The sequence below is a fragment of the Gymnoscopelus braueri genome, assembly GCF_963280865.1.
Source record: "Gymnoscopelus braueri genome assembly, chromosome: 9".
NCBI lineage: Eukaryota > Metazoa > Chordata > Actinopteri > Myctophiformes > Myctophidae > Gymnoscopelus > Gymnoscopelus braueri.
Window position 1 is genome coordinate 5,982,948 of NC_137610.1, and position 12,084 is coordinate 5,995,031.

General features: G+C 39.9%; 1 protein-coding gene across 2 annotated transcripts in view; it reads left to right on the top strand.

Annotated features, from left to right (window-relative positions):
* The first annotated feature begins 3,477 nt into the window (after positions 1-3,477).
* The window catches only part of cep152 (centrosomal protein 152), a 42,062-nt gene continuing 33,455 nt past the window's right edge, over positions 3,478-12,084 (top strand). For both annotated transcript variants that reach the window (XM_080437343.1, XM_080437344.1), the window contains exons 1-6: positions 3,478-3,646; positions 4,299-4,394; positions 7,384-7,478; positions 7,680-7,731; positions 9,226-9,474; positions 11,692-11,854. In XM_080437343.1, the coding sequence (XP_080293469.1) occupies positions 4,308-4,394; positions 7,384-7,478; positions 7,680-7,731; positions 9,226-9,474; positions 11,692-11,854 (646 nt within the window). In that variant the 5' untranslated portion in view covers positions 3,478-3,646; positions 4,299-4,307. The remainder of the gene's footprint in view (positions 3,647-4,298; positions 4,395-7,383; positions 7,479-7,679; positions 7,732-9,225; positions 9,475-11,691; positions 11,855-12,084) is intronic.

A 12,084-nucleotide genomic window follows, 5' to 3' on the forward strand; every position in this document is an offset into this window, starting at 1 on the left:
ATTTTAAGTCACTAAGTCTCATTGAAAACATTGCTGAACTTAACTCAACCTGATTGAGCCTTTTCTACCATTTGGTTGAGGTATGTTATGGCAAAAGGTCCACCAGATGTCACTGTTTCCCAGTCACATGGATTCTCAGGTAGCCACTTTTTAGGAAGTGAAAATCAATTAAGCCACTCCTGAAAGGTGGGCTTTTTTGGTTGAAATTTCAGAGGTAAGATTATCTTTTTTGTCATAATCATCTCAGAGGTGTTACTGAACCTGATTATGTAACTTGATACAAATTAAAAAAATCTAATAATGGTCTAATAATTTTCTGAAAACATGCTCTACCAAACGGGTTGTTTGTCACTTTATGGTAAAAGTAGTGAAGCTAAACTAAAGTAATTAAAATGTACTATTTGCTATGGATAAATAGGGCTTCTGCTAATTCAGTGTTGTTAAAGGAGGAGTTCACCCAAAAAATGACTTATTTTCTATCAATTGCACACCCCATGAAGCCTTGAATTCATGGATTTATTTTTGTTTTTGTGGCATTCCTAAGGAAATAATTTGATGATCGGGTGTGTATCCGGTAGGAGACACAAATAATCTACTTTCTGTCTCCTACCGGATACATTAGCCGGTAGGAGACGGGAATCAAATTATTGGCTTAGGAATGCGACAAAAACAAAAATAAATCCATGGATTCAAGGCTTCATGGGGTGTGCAATTGATAGAAAATAAGTCATTTTTTGGGTGAACTACTCCTTTAATATAATACATATAATGTTATTTCATTATATTTATGTTGAAAAAAATGTATTAGTATGATTTTATTCCCATCTAAAAAAACATGCTCAACCAAATGGTTGAATTGTCATTTAGTGGTAAAGGCAGTGGTGCTGAAACAATAAATGGACCAATTTGATGATCTGAGTGATGAAGAAGATGACCAAACAGATGATGCTGATCAACTCTCACAAGCAGAAGAGACTGGGAAACATTATGGGAGACATTGATCTTTCTGACATTCTGACATGACCCCAGGCCCAGCCAAGTCGAGGCGATGGTACTTTCCCCTGTTTGGATACATCCTAAACCTGTGCATCTCAAATTCCTCGCTGGTCTACAAGTGGGATTGTGTTCTACTGAACGGGAAACCAATGTCTCTCTTCTGGCTGGAAATTGTCCACAGTTTGAAGCAAGTCAACAAACCAGCATTCATAGTTGGTTAGCCATCAGTTTCCTCTCCACCACAGGTGCCTTTTCAGAAGAAACGCTAAACAAGACCATCACAACCACAACCAGATGTGCACTATGACAACTGTGGACATTGACCACTTCGCTGTGACAAGCAGGGACAACGCATACTCTGTCCAAAGGGTGTGTCCAGATGAAGGTGCCAGAAATGCATGGTTTTCCTGTGTTTGAATCCAAAATGGAAATGCTTCGTAGCGTACCACCAGATAAGACAAAGACAGTGTATCTAATACCCCAAAACATTTGTGCTGTTGCACCACACTCAAATCAGGCACCCAGAAGCCATATTGGAAAAACTTTGGGCCCCTTCCAAAGATACTAATGAAGGCTCTGTTCCATTCTGGTCAAACAGAGTCAGGGTACTGATATTGTGCATGTTGGCTCACTGGAAACACTCTGTTACACCAGTGGGTCTCAGAGTGTGGTCCTGGGACCCTCATGGTTTATTGAGAGGGTTCCAAATGGCCCGTTACAAGTGTGTAACACTGAGATTGTACAAATAAGGGTACATTTGGTTCCATTTGTACTCTCTCAAAGTTTTGGGGGTCCTTGAAATTAAAACGTTTTAGAACCACTGTGCTACACTAAATGGACCAGAGCCTTCATTAGCATCATTGGTAATGCCTGTGAAGCAAGTAAGGAAGAGGCCCAATTTATTTTAAATATGTCTGCTGTGCATAGAGCCTATTAGTTTGGACTCAGGCCAGGTGTGATTGCCTAAATCAGCCACCACCCACAACACACTGGTTTATTTCTACATAGGCTTGCACTTTTGAATGTATTTTGATACATTCGCTATGATAATGTATTTTGTTTTTGTTGATTATTTACATTTCCAACTTGTATACATAGTCATGTTCATAGACAGAGATATGTATGAATAGAAATATCTATTTTTCTCAGTGAATGCATATAAATCAATGTTAATGCATGAAACTTTTACCATTACCATAAAGTGACATCTCAACCGTTTGGTAGAGGCCTATATTTGGAAAACTGTTGGGTCTGTTAAAGAAATTATAATTGATTGTTGTTACTATTGCCCCAAATAAATAAAAAATGCAAATAAATAATTTTTCCAATGCTTTTTTCTTGGGGTGACCTTTAAAGGGTTAAGTACTCACCAAAACAAAGAGGGCTTTATGGACTTGAAAGCCTACTGTCCTTAGTGGCAACACTCTGAACCCCCCACCTCACGTCTAAAATACACTTTATGGACAGAAAAGAGAATATTTCACCGGAAGGGGGAAAATAAATTGGTTGCTCCACTGCGCCCCCTAGTTTAGTCAATGGAACGTTTCTATTGACTAGATGTTTCCTTCCGATGAAATATTTTCTTTTCAGTAGAGAAAAGTCGAGAAAGTGCATGTTTTATTTTTTACTAAAGACGAGAGGCTGCGCTGCCGGAGATGTGAAGGGAAGGATGGAAAGTCCCATAGTGTTAAGGAGGGGGGGGCAATGACAAGACAATTAACGTGCACATCGGGGGAAAACAAGATAAAAGAAGAAAACATGTCTTCTTTTATTTGACAAAGGTGTAGATGTATTATCTATGAAGGTCGCCATCATTCATAAAACAAACACATTGTTTTGTTTATTAGCCTCACGGTGCTCATAACGTGTCGTATGTGCCCTCTCCTTCTCTACATTGCTTTGAATGAAATGCGGAAGTCTCTAGTAATAATAATGTAACATTTATAAGAATCACCACAGGTTGCCGTTGTAGGGTGGCTGTTACCATGGTTACAAGGTCCTAAAAACACACATAAAATGTACAAATAAATGGGTTTTTGCTTCTAAAAGAAACAACAGTGTTCTTAAAACTAAAGCCCGTTTGAAGTTAAAACTATTATCTTGTTGACCTAACTTACTGTGGGAAGCCTGGTTTCTATTACCGTTCAACCAGTGTGTTCCGGTCTAGAACCCGCCTACTGTATCCTTGTACCTACAGATTTACAGGCAACAAACGTTTCCGTATCCGGTACCCAAACCCAGACCGGATCAACAACTTTGCAAAAGCGACTTGATGCTCGTTAGGAGGAGCGCTTCCCTCCCTGGGAGCCAATCACAAGTGCCCCCACTCCGGACATGGGACCCAGCGGGCCGCCGAGCTACGTGATTGGACGGTGGCCCCCTCCGGCCGATGGGATTGGCCTTTGGCGCTGTCGGTGCGCGCGAGCTTTCAAAAAGGGGAGGGACGTAGTGTGTGTGTTTGAGGCTAATATTAGCATGTAGCTAACAGCTAGTTTAACAACAAGAAGACAACCAACTGTCTTTATTATTATTTACATTATTCACTAGTTGTTTGGTTTAAATGGCTGTTTGTCCGACATGTTTATTGATTATTTATAAACAAACTAACGGCTTATTTTAAACATTCTAAACTATCCTCGTCGTTAAAAAGGTGAGTTTGAGTTGAACCTATTGGTAAGGGTACATATTAGTACATTATTTGTACTTTGTTGTTGTTTTATCAATAATGTAGGAATAAGCTAACTTGTAGAGAAGTGTTCTTTACCAACACTACTGTGGAACCTCTTGATCTAACCTTATGTTTGTTTATTTATTATTAATATTATTATTATTATGTTTCTATGTCCATGGACTTTTATTATTCAGAATCAGAATCAGAATCAGTTTTTATTGTCACATCACAGGTTTACAAGGTAAAAAAGTGGGTGAAATTCTTTTTTGTACATCGTTCCCATATTATTATTATTATGTTTCCAGTGCATCATCAGTTCAGTTTATTATTATTTATAGTGAAACATCACCTCAAGACTCACTGTGCTTCACCACAACAAGCCATACAACTAAACACTGTAGCATAGAATTGATTGATTGAATACTTAAAAAACTCATGAAAGTACAGCTAGAGACACAGTAAGATGTTCCAGCATCATGTATAATCGTCCAACAATCACATGGTCATATAACTATGAAATCAAGGCTTTTGATGGTAAACTGGAGAAGAGAGCGTTAGTCTATTCTTGAAGTGAATTTCCAGTGCATCATGTCCATGGATATTATTATTATTATTATTATTATGTTTCCAGATCAGCATCATGTCCATGGACTTTGATGCCGCCGCCCTTCAGACCCAACATGAAGAGGAAGACGATGATGAAGAGGACTATGAGAGACAACAAGAGGTTAATTACAATCACACTCAACACTAATACACACAATACACTAATACATACACAGACACAACACACTAATACATACACGCAACTCACTGTAGAGACACTAATAAATACACACGGTGCTCTGTAGACAATAAGTGTTATCCTCCTATACAAGGCTTTATGTATTCCATAATACCAGTTGGATCAGAACATGCTATAATAGAACCACATTACATCTCTTTACATTAAAACACTCATGCTTTGTGTTTAGTCCATCATTTTTAGTCATCAGAGGAAATCACAGGTTTTATGTTTATCTTTTCCAGTGCAGTGCTATGAGCTTGTAGATCTGCTATTTTTTTGAATAGCCAAAGAAATCTAAAGTGACACAGATGCGTTCCCGGATTGAATGGGTTAAAATTGTGGATGAACTCTGGATGTACAATGTGTTTAGGGCCTGTCTGGCACGCCGGGCAAGACCTGGACTGTTGGGTGTCTCGGCGGCAGTGGTTGAATTTGGCGGAAGTGCCGCCTGTTACCCTCACCCTGTTACTGTTACCCTGTCCGTGAATGAAACGAGTGCTGTGATTGGTCAAAAAATATTGTTTCCGGGTGAAACACGTACGACGGAAGTCCTGTCCCTATAGAGTCTATAGAGTCATGTGTGGATGCACCCATAGTCTATAGTATAGACTATAGTCTATAGTATAGACTATGGGTGCATCCACACATGTACGTCAAGTTGTCGTACGGAAGTCGGAAGTCCCATCCACTCCCAAGTTAAAAAACGGAAGTTCCGGTCCGGTTTTTCCTATAACATGGGAGTGGATGGGACTTCCGACTTCCGTACAACAACTTGACGTACATCTGTACGTCAAGTTCTCGCACGGAAGTCCCATCCACATATGGGTGCATCCACACATGTGCGCCAACTTGACGCCCGGAAGTCGGAAGTCCCGTCCACTCCCATATTATAGGAAAAACCGGACCCGAACTTCCGGTTTTTAACTTAACATGGGAGTGGACGGGACTTCCGACTTCCAGGCGTCAAGTTGGCGCTCATGTGTGGATGGGCGTCAAGTTGGCGTACGTTTTTTCCTATAACATGGGAGTGGATGAGACTTCCGACTTCCGTACGACAACTTGACGTACATGTGTGGATGCACCCACTCTCTGCTTTAGGTCGTGACCAGACTCTTCTCTTGGCAGATGAGTGAGGCTGGGAAAGAGGCTAGTCTGGTCATGACACTTGTTCTTGACACTGTGCTGTCATTGGTCCAGGTTGGGGAAGGTGTGTCACAGTGAAACTGGTCCTGCTGTGTTCTAACTCAATCTCTCATAATGAATAGAATAATCACTTACAGTTCAGTCAGTGATCAGAGCCGTCTGGCAGAGACACCAGAGATAGGAAACTATATCCAGCATGTATTATAGCTACGTAGCATTAGCATCAGTGGTGGAAAAAGTACTCGAATGTTTTACTTAAGTAAAAGTATCAATACTGCAATGTAGAAATACTCTGTTACAAGTGAATGTCCGGAATTCTTAATTTACTTGAGTAAAAGTACAAAAGTATTGGTATCAAAATGCACTTAAAGTACCAAAAGTAGAAAGTAGACTACTCATTATGCATAATGTCCCATTTCACAAGTTTTCAAATCTTTTGAAAATAGCAGATCTACAAGCTCAGACGCATTGTGAGCTTGTAGATCTGCTATTTTCAAATGGCCGACATGTATAAAAGGGCTGAAGTGGTTAATGTATGTTTTGTAATAATAATCAAAATTACTGTAACTAGTAACTAAAGTTTTCAAATAATTGTAGACAGTGGAATAAAAAGTACAATATTTGCCTCTGAGATGTAGTGGAGTAGAAGTAAAAGTATAGACACTTGGAAATACTCAGTAAAGTAAAAGTACCTCACAATTGTACTTAAGTACAGTACTTGAGTAAATGTACTTAGTTACGTTACACCACTGATTAGCATACATAAAGGTCAGTGGTAATTGAAATGTTTCTGCTCCAGTTAACAGCCTTAAACCTTCTGTCTGAACAATCACATTCTTTAGGAGCCATTCATCATGTTTTACATAGTTCTCACACAAGGTTGTAGTCTGGCAGGGAGAGACAAGAGGTGTGTGTGTGTGTGTGTGTGAGAGAGTGTGTGTGTGTGTGTGTGTGTGTGTGTGTGTGTGGCATGGAGACATTGAAGGATGTCAGGAATATTCAGCGCTGCTTGTGGGAAGTAAGTGTGTCTTGTTCAATATGTGTTATGATGCAGAAAAAGTGTGTGTGTGTGTGTGTGTGTGTGTGTTTTTATAAATATTGAACCAATGAAAAACGATGACTGCATTGGATCCAGGGGAACACGGTTGGTTTGGAACATACATGGTTTCTGTCTGACAGCTACTATACAACATGAGGCTGTTCACCCAGCTTTATTGACGGCAGACGTGAATCTGTTAACCCTTTAAGACCGGGAACGCATCCCTGTGTCATTTATTTTTATAGATTTCTTTGGCTATTCACAAACAGCAGATCTACAAGCTCATAGGGTTAGGGTTAATTACACATATATTGTCCACTATTTGACTTTTTTGATTGATGCCATGACCAGGGTTGCCAGATCTGCTTATTATAATTTCCCCGCAAGATTTTATTTGAAAATAGCCGATCTACAAGCTCACAACGCGTCGCGTCGCATCGCGACGTGTTGTGAGCTACAAGCTCACAACGTGTTAACGATGTGCTGTGAGCTCGTAGAATGGCTATTTATAGAAACAAATGTTTGAATAGTGCTTAAGTGGCTGAATTAAACAAAATGACTCAAAGCATTGTAGCTTATCTGCGATGTCGGGACCTAAAAAATCTACATCACTGCAATTTCAGATGTTCCTCTCCCCCCCCCCCCCAGGCCATGCTGGTTAAGGATCCTTCTTTGTTTACTGTGTAATAACTTTGGTTGCTCAGAAACCGTGGTGACTCATTGCCATGTGTTCATTTTGTGTGACAGTTACACAAGCTGCTGACAGACCTGCCTGATGACATGCTGGAGGACAGCCGAGACTGCTCCTCCCCCGAACCTGAAGAATACCCCGCCCACAGCAGGTAAGCTCCTCCCCCGAACAATACCCCGCCCACAGCAGGTAACATTTTTATACACAATACCATTTTATTTGTGTAATGATCAGTGGTAAGTACTCAATTGTCTCTAAAATGACTCGGATGCTTTAAGATGGGTCGGCAATCCTGCTAATGAAGTATACAATCAGTCAACATGATTCTAATTCTCTTTCACTGATCTTACAGACCTCAGCCTGCGTGGACTCAACAGATGCAGTGGTCTGATCATCATGAAGAGGTGAGATCACTGTAGATCTGTTCCAGATCACTTTGGACCTGTAGATCTGTAGATCTGATCCAGATCACTGTAGACCTGTTCCAGGTCTCACATCTCTCACAGCTTTTTACTAAACACTACATATTATGTTCACGTCAGGATACCGATTTCGTCCAATCAGTAAACAGCAAACTCATGCAGGATAAACATAAAATAATTTGTAAGAGATGAAACGACTGGGTGAGCAGAACTGGAACACTATAACATTGAAGCTGATAAATGGGTTCTGTCTCTGGATTGGATGAAATTGGTGACCCACCTGGAAATGTGTTTTCTGTTTACTACACAATATAGAGCTTTAGAGGAGAATTTTGGACTAGCCATGTCCTTACCTTTATATGATATTATGATATACTAGGACGAGTAGTACAGTAGAACATGTTCATAACTCCATCCTGAGTCCACCAAGGCTAAAAAAAACAGAGTGTACGGTCCTTGCGCTAGATCGTCTATTTTTATCGCGATTTTACATATACATTTTTGTTGATATCTGACGTTCATATTGACAGAAAACTGTCCACAGTGTTAGTGTTAGATGCTCCCCTCCCTCCGGAAGTCTCGCAAGATGAGATTTCACCCGTGAAATCATCCAAGTCAGCTTGTAAACACTACGGCGGCCCTGATTTGGGACAAAAACACTGGCTAGGTTTCTGTCAATATGAACGTCGTATTTAAAAAAAAAAACCGTCCACTCTGGGGTTTTAGCTGTGGTGGACTCAGGATGGAGTTATGAACATGTGCTACTGTACCACTCGTCCTAGGATATAATAACATTATATAAAGGTAAGAAAAAGGCTAGTCCGGAATTCTCCTTTAACTTTTTAACCCATTAAGACCGGGAACGCATACTGTGTCATTTTAATATTTCTTTTGGGCAGATAGGGCCGCACGAGGGCCGCACTATGAGTTTGTATATCTGCTATTTTTTCTTTTATTGTGAAAATGTGTGCAAATCTTTTGAATGTATATATATTTTAAAGTGAACATTTTGAACTAAAATCTTTGCTTCTGGGGGATTCTATAATGTCTTCTAAATAAATGTTTTTTTTTTTAAAAAACCTATGTTGCTATAATATCAGTGGTTTTCAAACATTTTTCATGTCAAGGACTCCCAAAATGATATGTATTTAATCTCAAAATATGTTGTTCCAGGGACCCCCCAGATTCAAAGATTTGAGTTAAAAATGTATATATTATATTCAAAGATTTGCACACATTTTCACGATTCTTTTCCAAAAATAGCAGATCTACAAGCTCATAGCGCGGCACCGAGTGCCGCACTATGAGCTTGTATATCTGCTATTTTTGAATAGCCCAAAGAAACCTAAAAATGACACACAGATGCGTTCCCGGTCTAAATGGGTTAACACAAATGTTTGAACCAAAACTAAACAAAAACTTGCATCACCTTCTTTAATATTGAATAAATCTCTGCTTCTGCCTTTTTTTTTAAAGAACTACAAAGATGTCTCTGATCATGGTGGTCAGTTCTCTGTCCCTGGCTCCCAGTCCCAGCCCTGGGAGCAGCCGTCTGTGGACGGCCAGTACAGCCAGCAGGAAGGGTATTCTTATGCCAGCGTGGGCACAGAGGAGGCCAACCACCAGGGCACAGAGCTGGGGTACCCGCACGGCACCCATAACCCAGTGGAATACGCTTCAGACGGACAAGAAGGAGACCAACATCACCGGAGAAACCATGACCATGTGAGTATTGATTTAAAGCAGTGGTTTTCAACCTTTTTCATGCCAAGGACCCCTACATTGATATACATTTGACCGCGGACCCCCATCTGAAAATGTTGTGCCAGGGACCCCCAGAAGCAAAGATTTGAGTTAAAAATGTTCGCTTTAAAAAAATATATATATTTAAAGATATGCACACATTTTCAAGATTTTTCAAAAATAGCAGATGAGCTTGCATATCTGCTATTTTTTAATAGCCAAAGCTAAGTGGTTAAAATGATTGTGACGCTATGTTAACTAATTTTGCGGGGGACCCCCTGGTACCCCCTCAAGGACCACTGGTGGTCCCCGGGCCACTGGTTGAGAACCACTGATTTAAAGGGATAGTTCACCTCCAATATGATGAGAATTTGATGACCAGCGGACCGGTAGGCAGCGGTTCCGGTAGGGTAGGAGACACAAAGGTTGTGTCTCCTACCTGAACCGCTGCCGGTCATGAAATTATTGGCTTAGGAATGAGACAAAAACAAAAAAAATGAATTCAAGTCTCCATGGGGTGACTAATCCATAGAAAAAAAGTCATTTTGGGGTGAACTATCCTTTAACTGCAGACCTGCAGGATGGCATAGTGGGCTCAGTTCAGCTCTAACATTATGATTGTTTGATTTGTTAGACGTCATGGTTAAAAGAGAAACACACGCTACATGCTTGTAGATTATGTTATTAATACAATATAACTAACATCTGTATGGTAGATTATGTTATTAATACAATATAACTAACATCTGTATGGTAGATTATGTTATTAATACAATATAACTAACATCTGTACGGTAGATTATGTTATTAATACAATATAAGTAACATCTGTATGGTAGATTATGTTATTAATACAATATAAGTAACATCTGTACGGTAGATTATGTTATTAGTACAATATAAGTAACATCTGTATGGTAGATTATGTTATTAATACAATATAAGTAACATCTGTATGGTAGATTATGTTATTAATACAATATAAGTAACATCTGTTCGGTAGATTATGTTATTAATACAATATAAGTAACATCTGTACGGTAGATTATGTTATTAATACAATATAACTAACATCTGTATGGTAGATTATGTTATTAATACAATATGACTGGTACATGTGCAGTGGTTGGTAGTTGGTCTCTCTGCTCTTCCACTGAGACATGTGGATCCTGTGGTATGGTAGGACACCTACTGGCTGACAAGAGGTACTGCCTGAATGTCAACATTCAAAGAAAGCAGCCATGCTCTACTAGCTCAGTGGTAAAACATGCTCTACTATGTAAAACAAATGAAAAAATCAGCGTTCTTGCAGCACAACCCAAAGTTATAGTCTCTTTAGCCCTACATTTATATATATATATATATATATATATATATTATGATTGAGAGGAAAAACTCTGGACAATGAAAATACAGACTAATTTATGAAAAACACACATCCCCATCTTAGACAGAGTCCAGTGACTCTGATTGGTCCAGGGCTGAACATGTAGGAACTTTAAACTCGTTAGTTTATACTGATATTCCATGGACTTAAAATCATTGTTTTAATTGATGGCCTTCCTGCCCTGGCATTTAGTTCCTCAGGGTGTAGTGTTAAAGTTGTACCTGTGGTCCTCAGAGTGTTAAAGTTGTACCTGTGTTCCTCATAGTGTAGTGTTAACGTTGTACCTGTGTTCCTCAGAGTGTTAAAGTTGTACCTGTGTTCCTCTCAGAGTGTTAAAGTTGTACCTGTGTTCTTCAGGGTGTTGTTTAAGCTGTTCCTCAGAGTGTTAAAGTTGTACCTGTGTTCCTCAGAGTGTTAACGTTGTACCTGTGTTCCTCAGAGTGTTAAAGTTGTACCTGTGTTCCTCAGAGTGTTAAAGTTGTACCTGTGTTCCTCAGAGTGTTAAAGTTGTACCTGTGTTCCTCAGAGTGTTAAAGTTGTACCTGTGTTCCTCAGAGTGTTAAAGTTGTACCTGTGTTCCTCAGAGTGTTAAAGTTGTACCTGTGTTCCTCAGAGTGTTAAAGTTGTACCTGTGTTTCTCAGAGTGTTAAAGTTGTACCTGTGTTCCTCAGAGTGTTAAAGTTGTACCTGTGTTCCTCAGAGTGTTAAAGTTGTACCTGTGTTCCTCAGAGTGTTAAAGTTGTACCCGTGTTCTTCGGGTGTTGTGTTTAAGCTGTTCCTCAGAGTGTTAAAGTTGTACCTGTGTTCCTCAGAGGTCAGAGGGTCCTGGATCAGAGCAGAAGAGGACGGACCACCTCCACCACGTCAACTACAACCCTCAGCAGACACACATGTTCTCCTCCCAGAGCCAGAGCCCTCCTCCTCCAGAGGGTCCTCTGGACGTCCTCCAGAGACAGTTCCTCCATTCAACACAGAGTCAGTGTTCATCACTTTATCTAACGTCTCATACACTGGGGGGGGGGGGCTCCTGGGGGTCCCTACATGATAGATAGTTACTTAGTGGTTCTTAACTAAGTACATTAACTCAAGTACTGTACTTAAGTACAATTCTGAGGTTATTTTTTTTACTTTACTGGAGTATTTCCAATTTTCAGTACTTTTTACTTCTACTCCACTACATCTCAGAGGCACATACTGTACTTTTA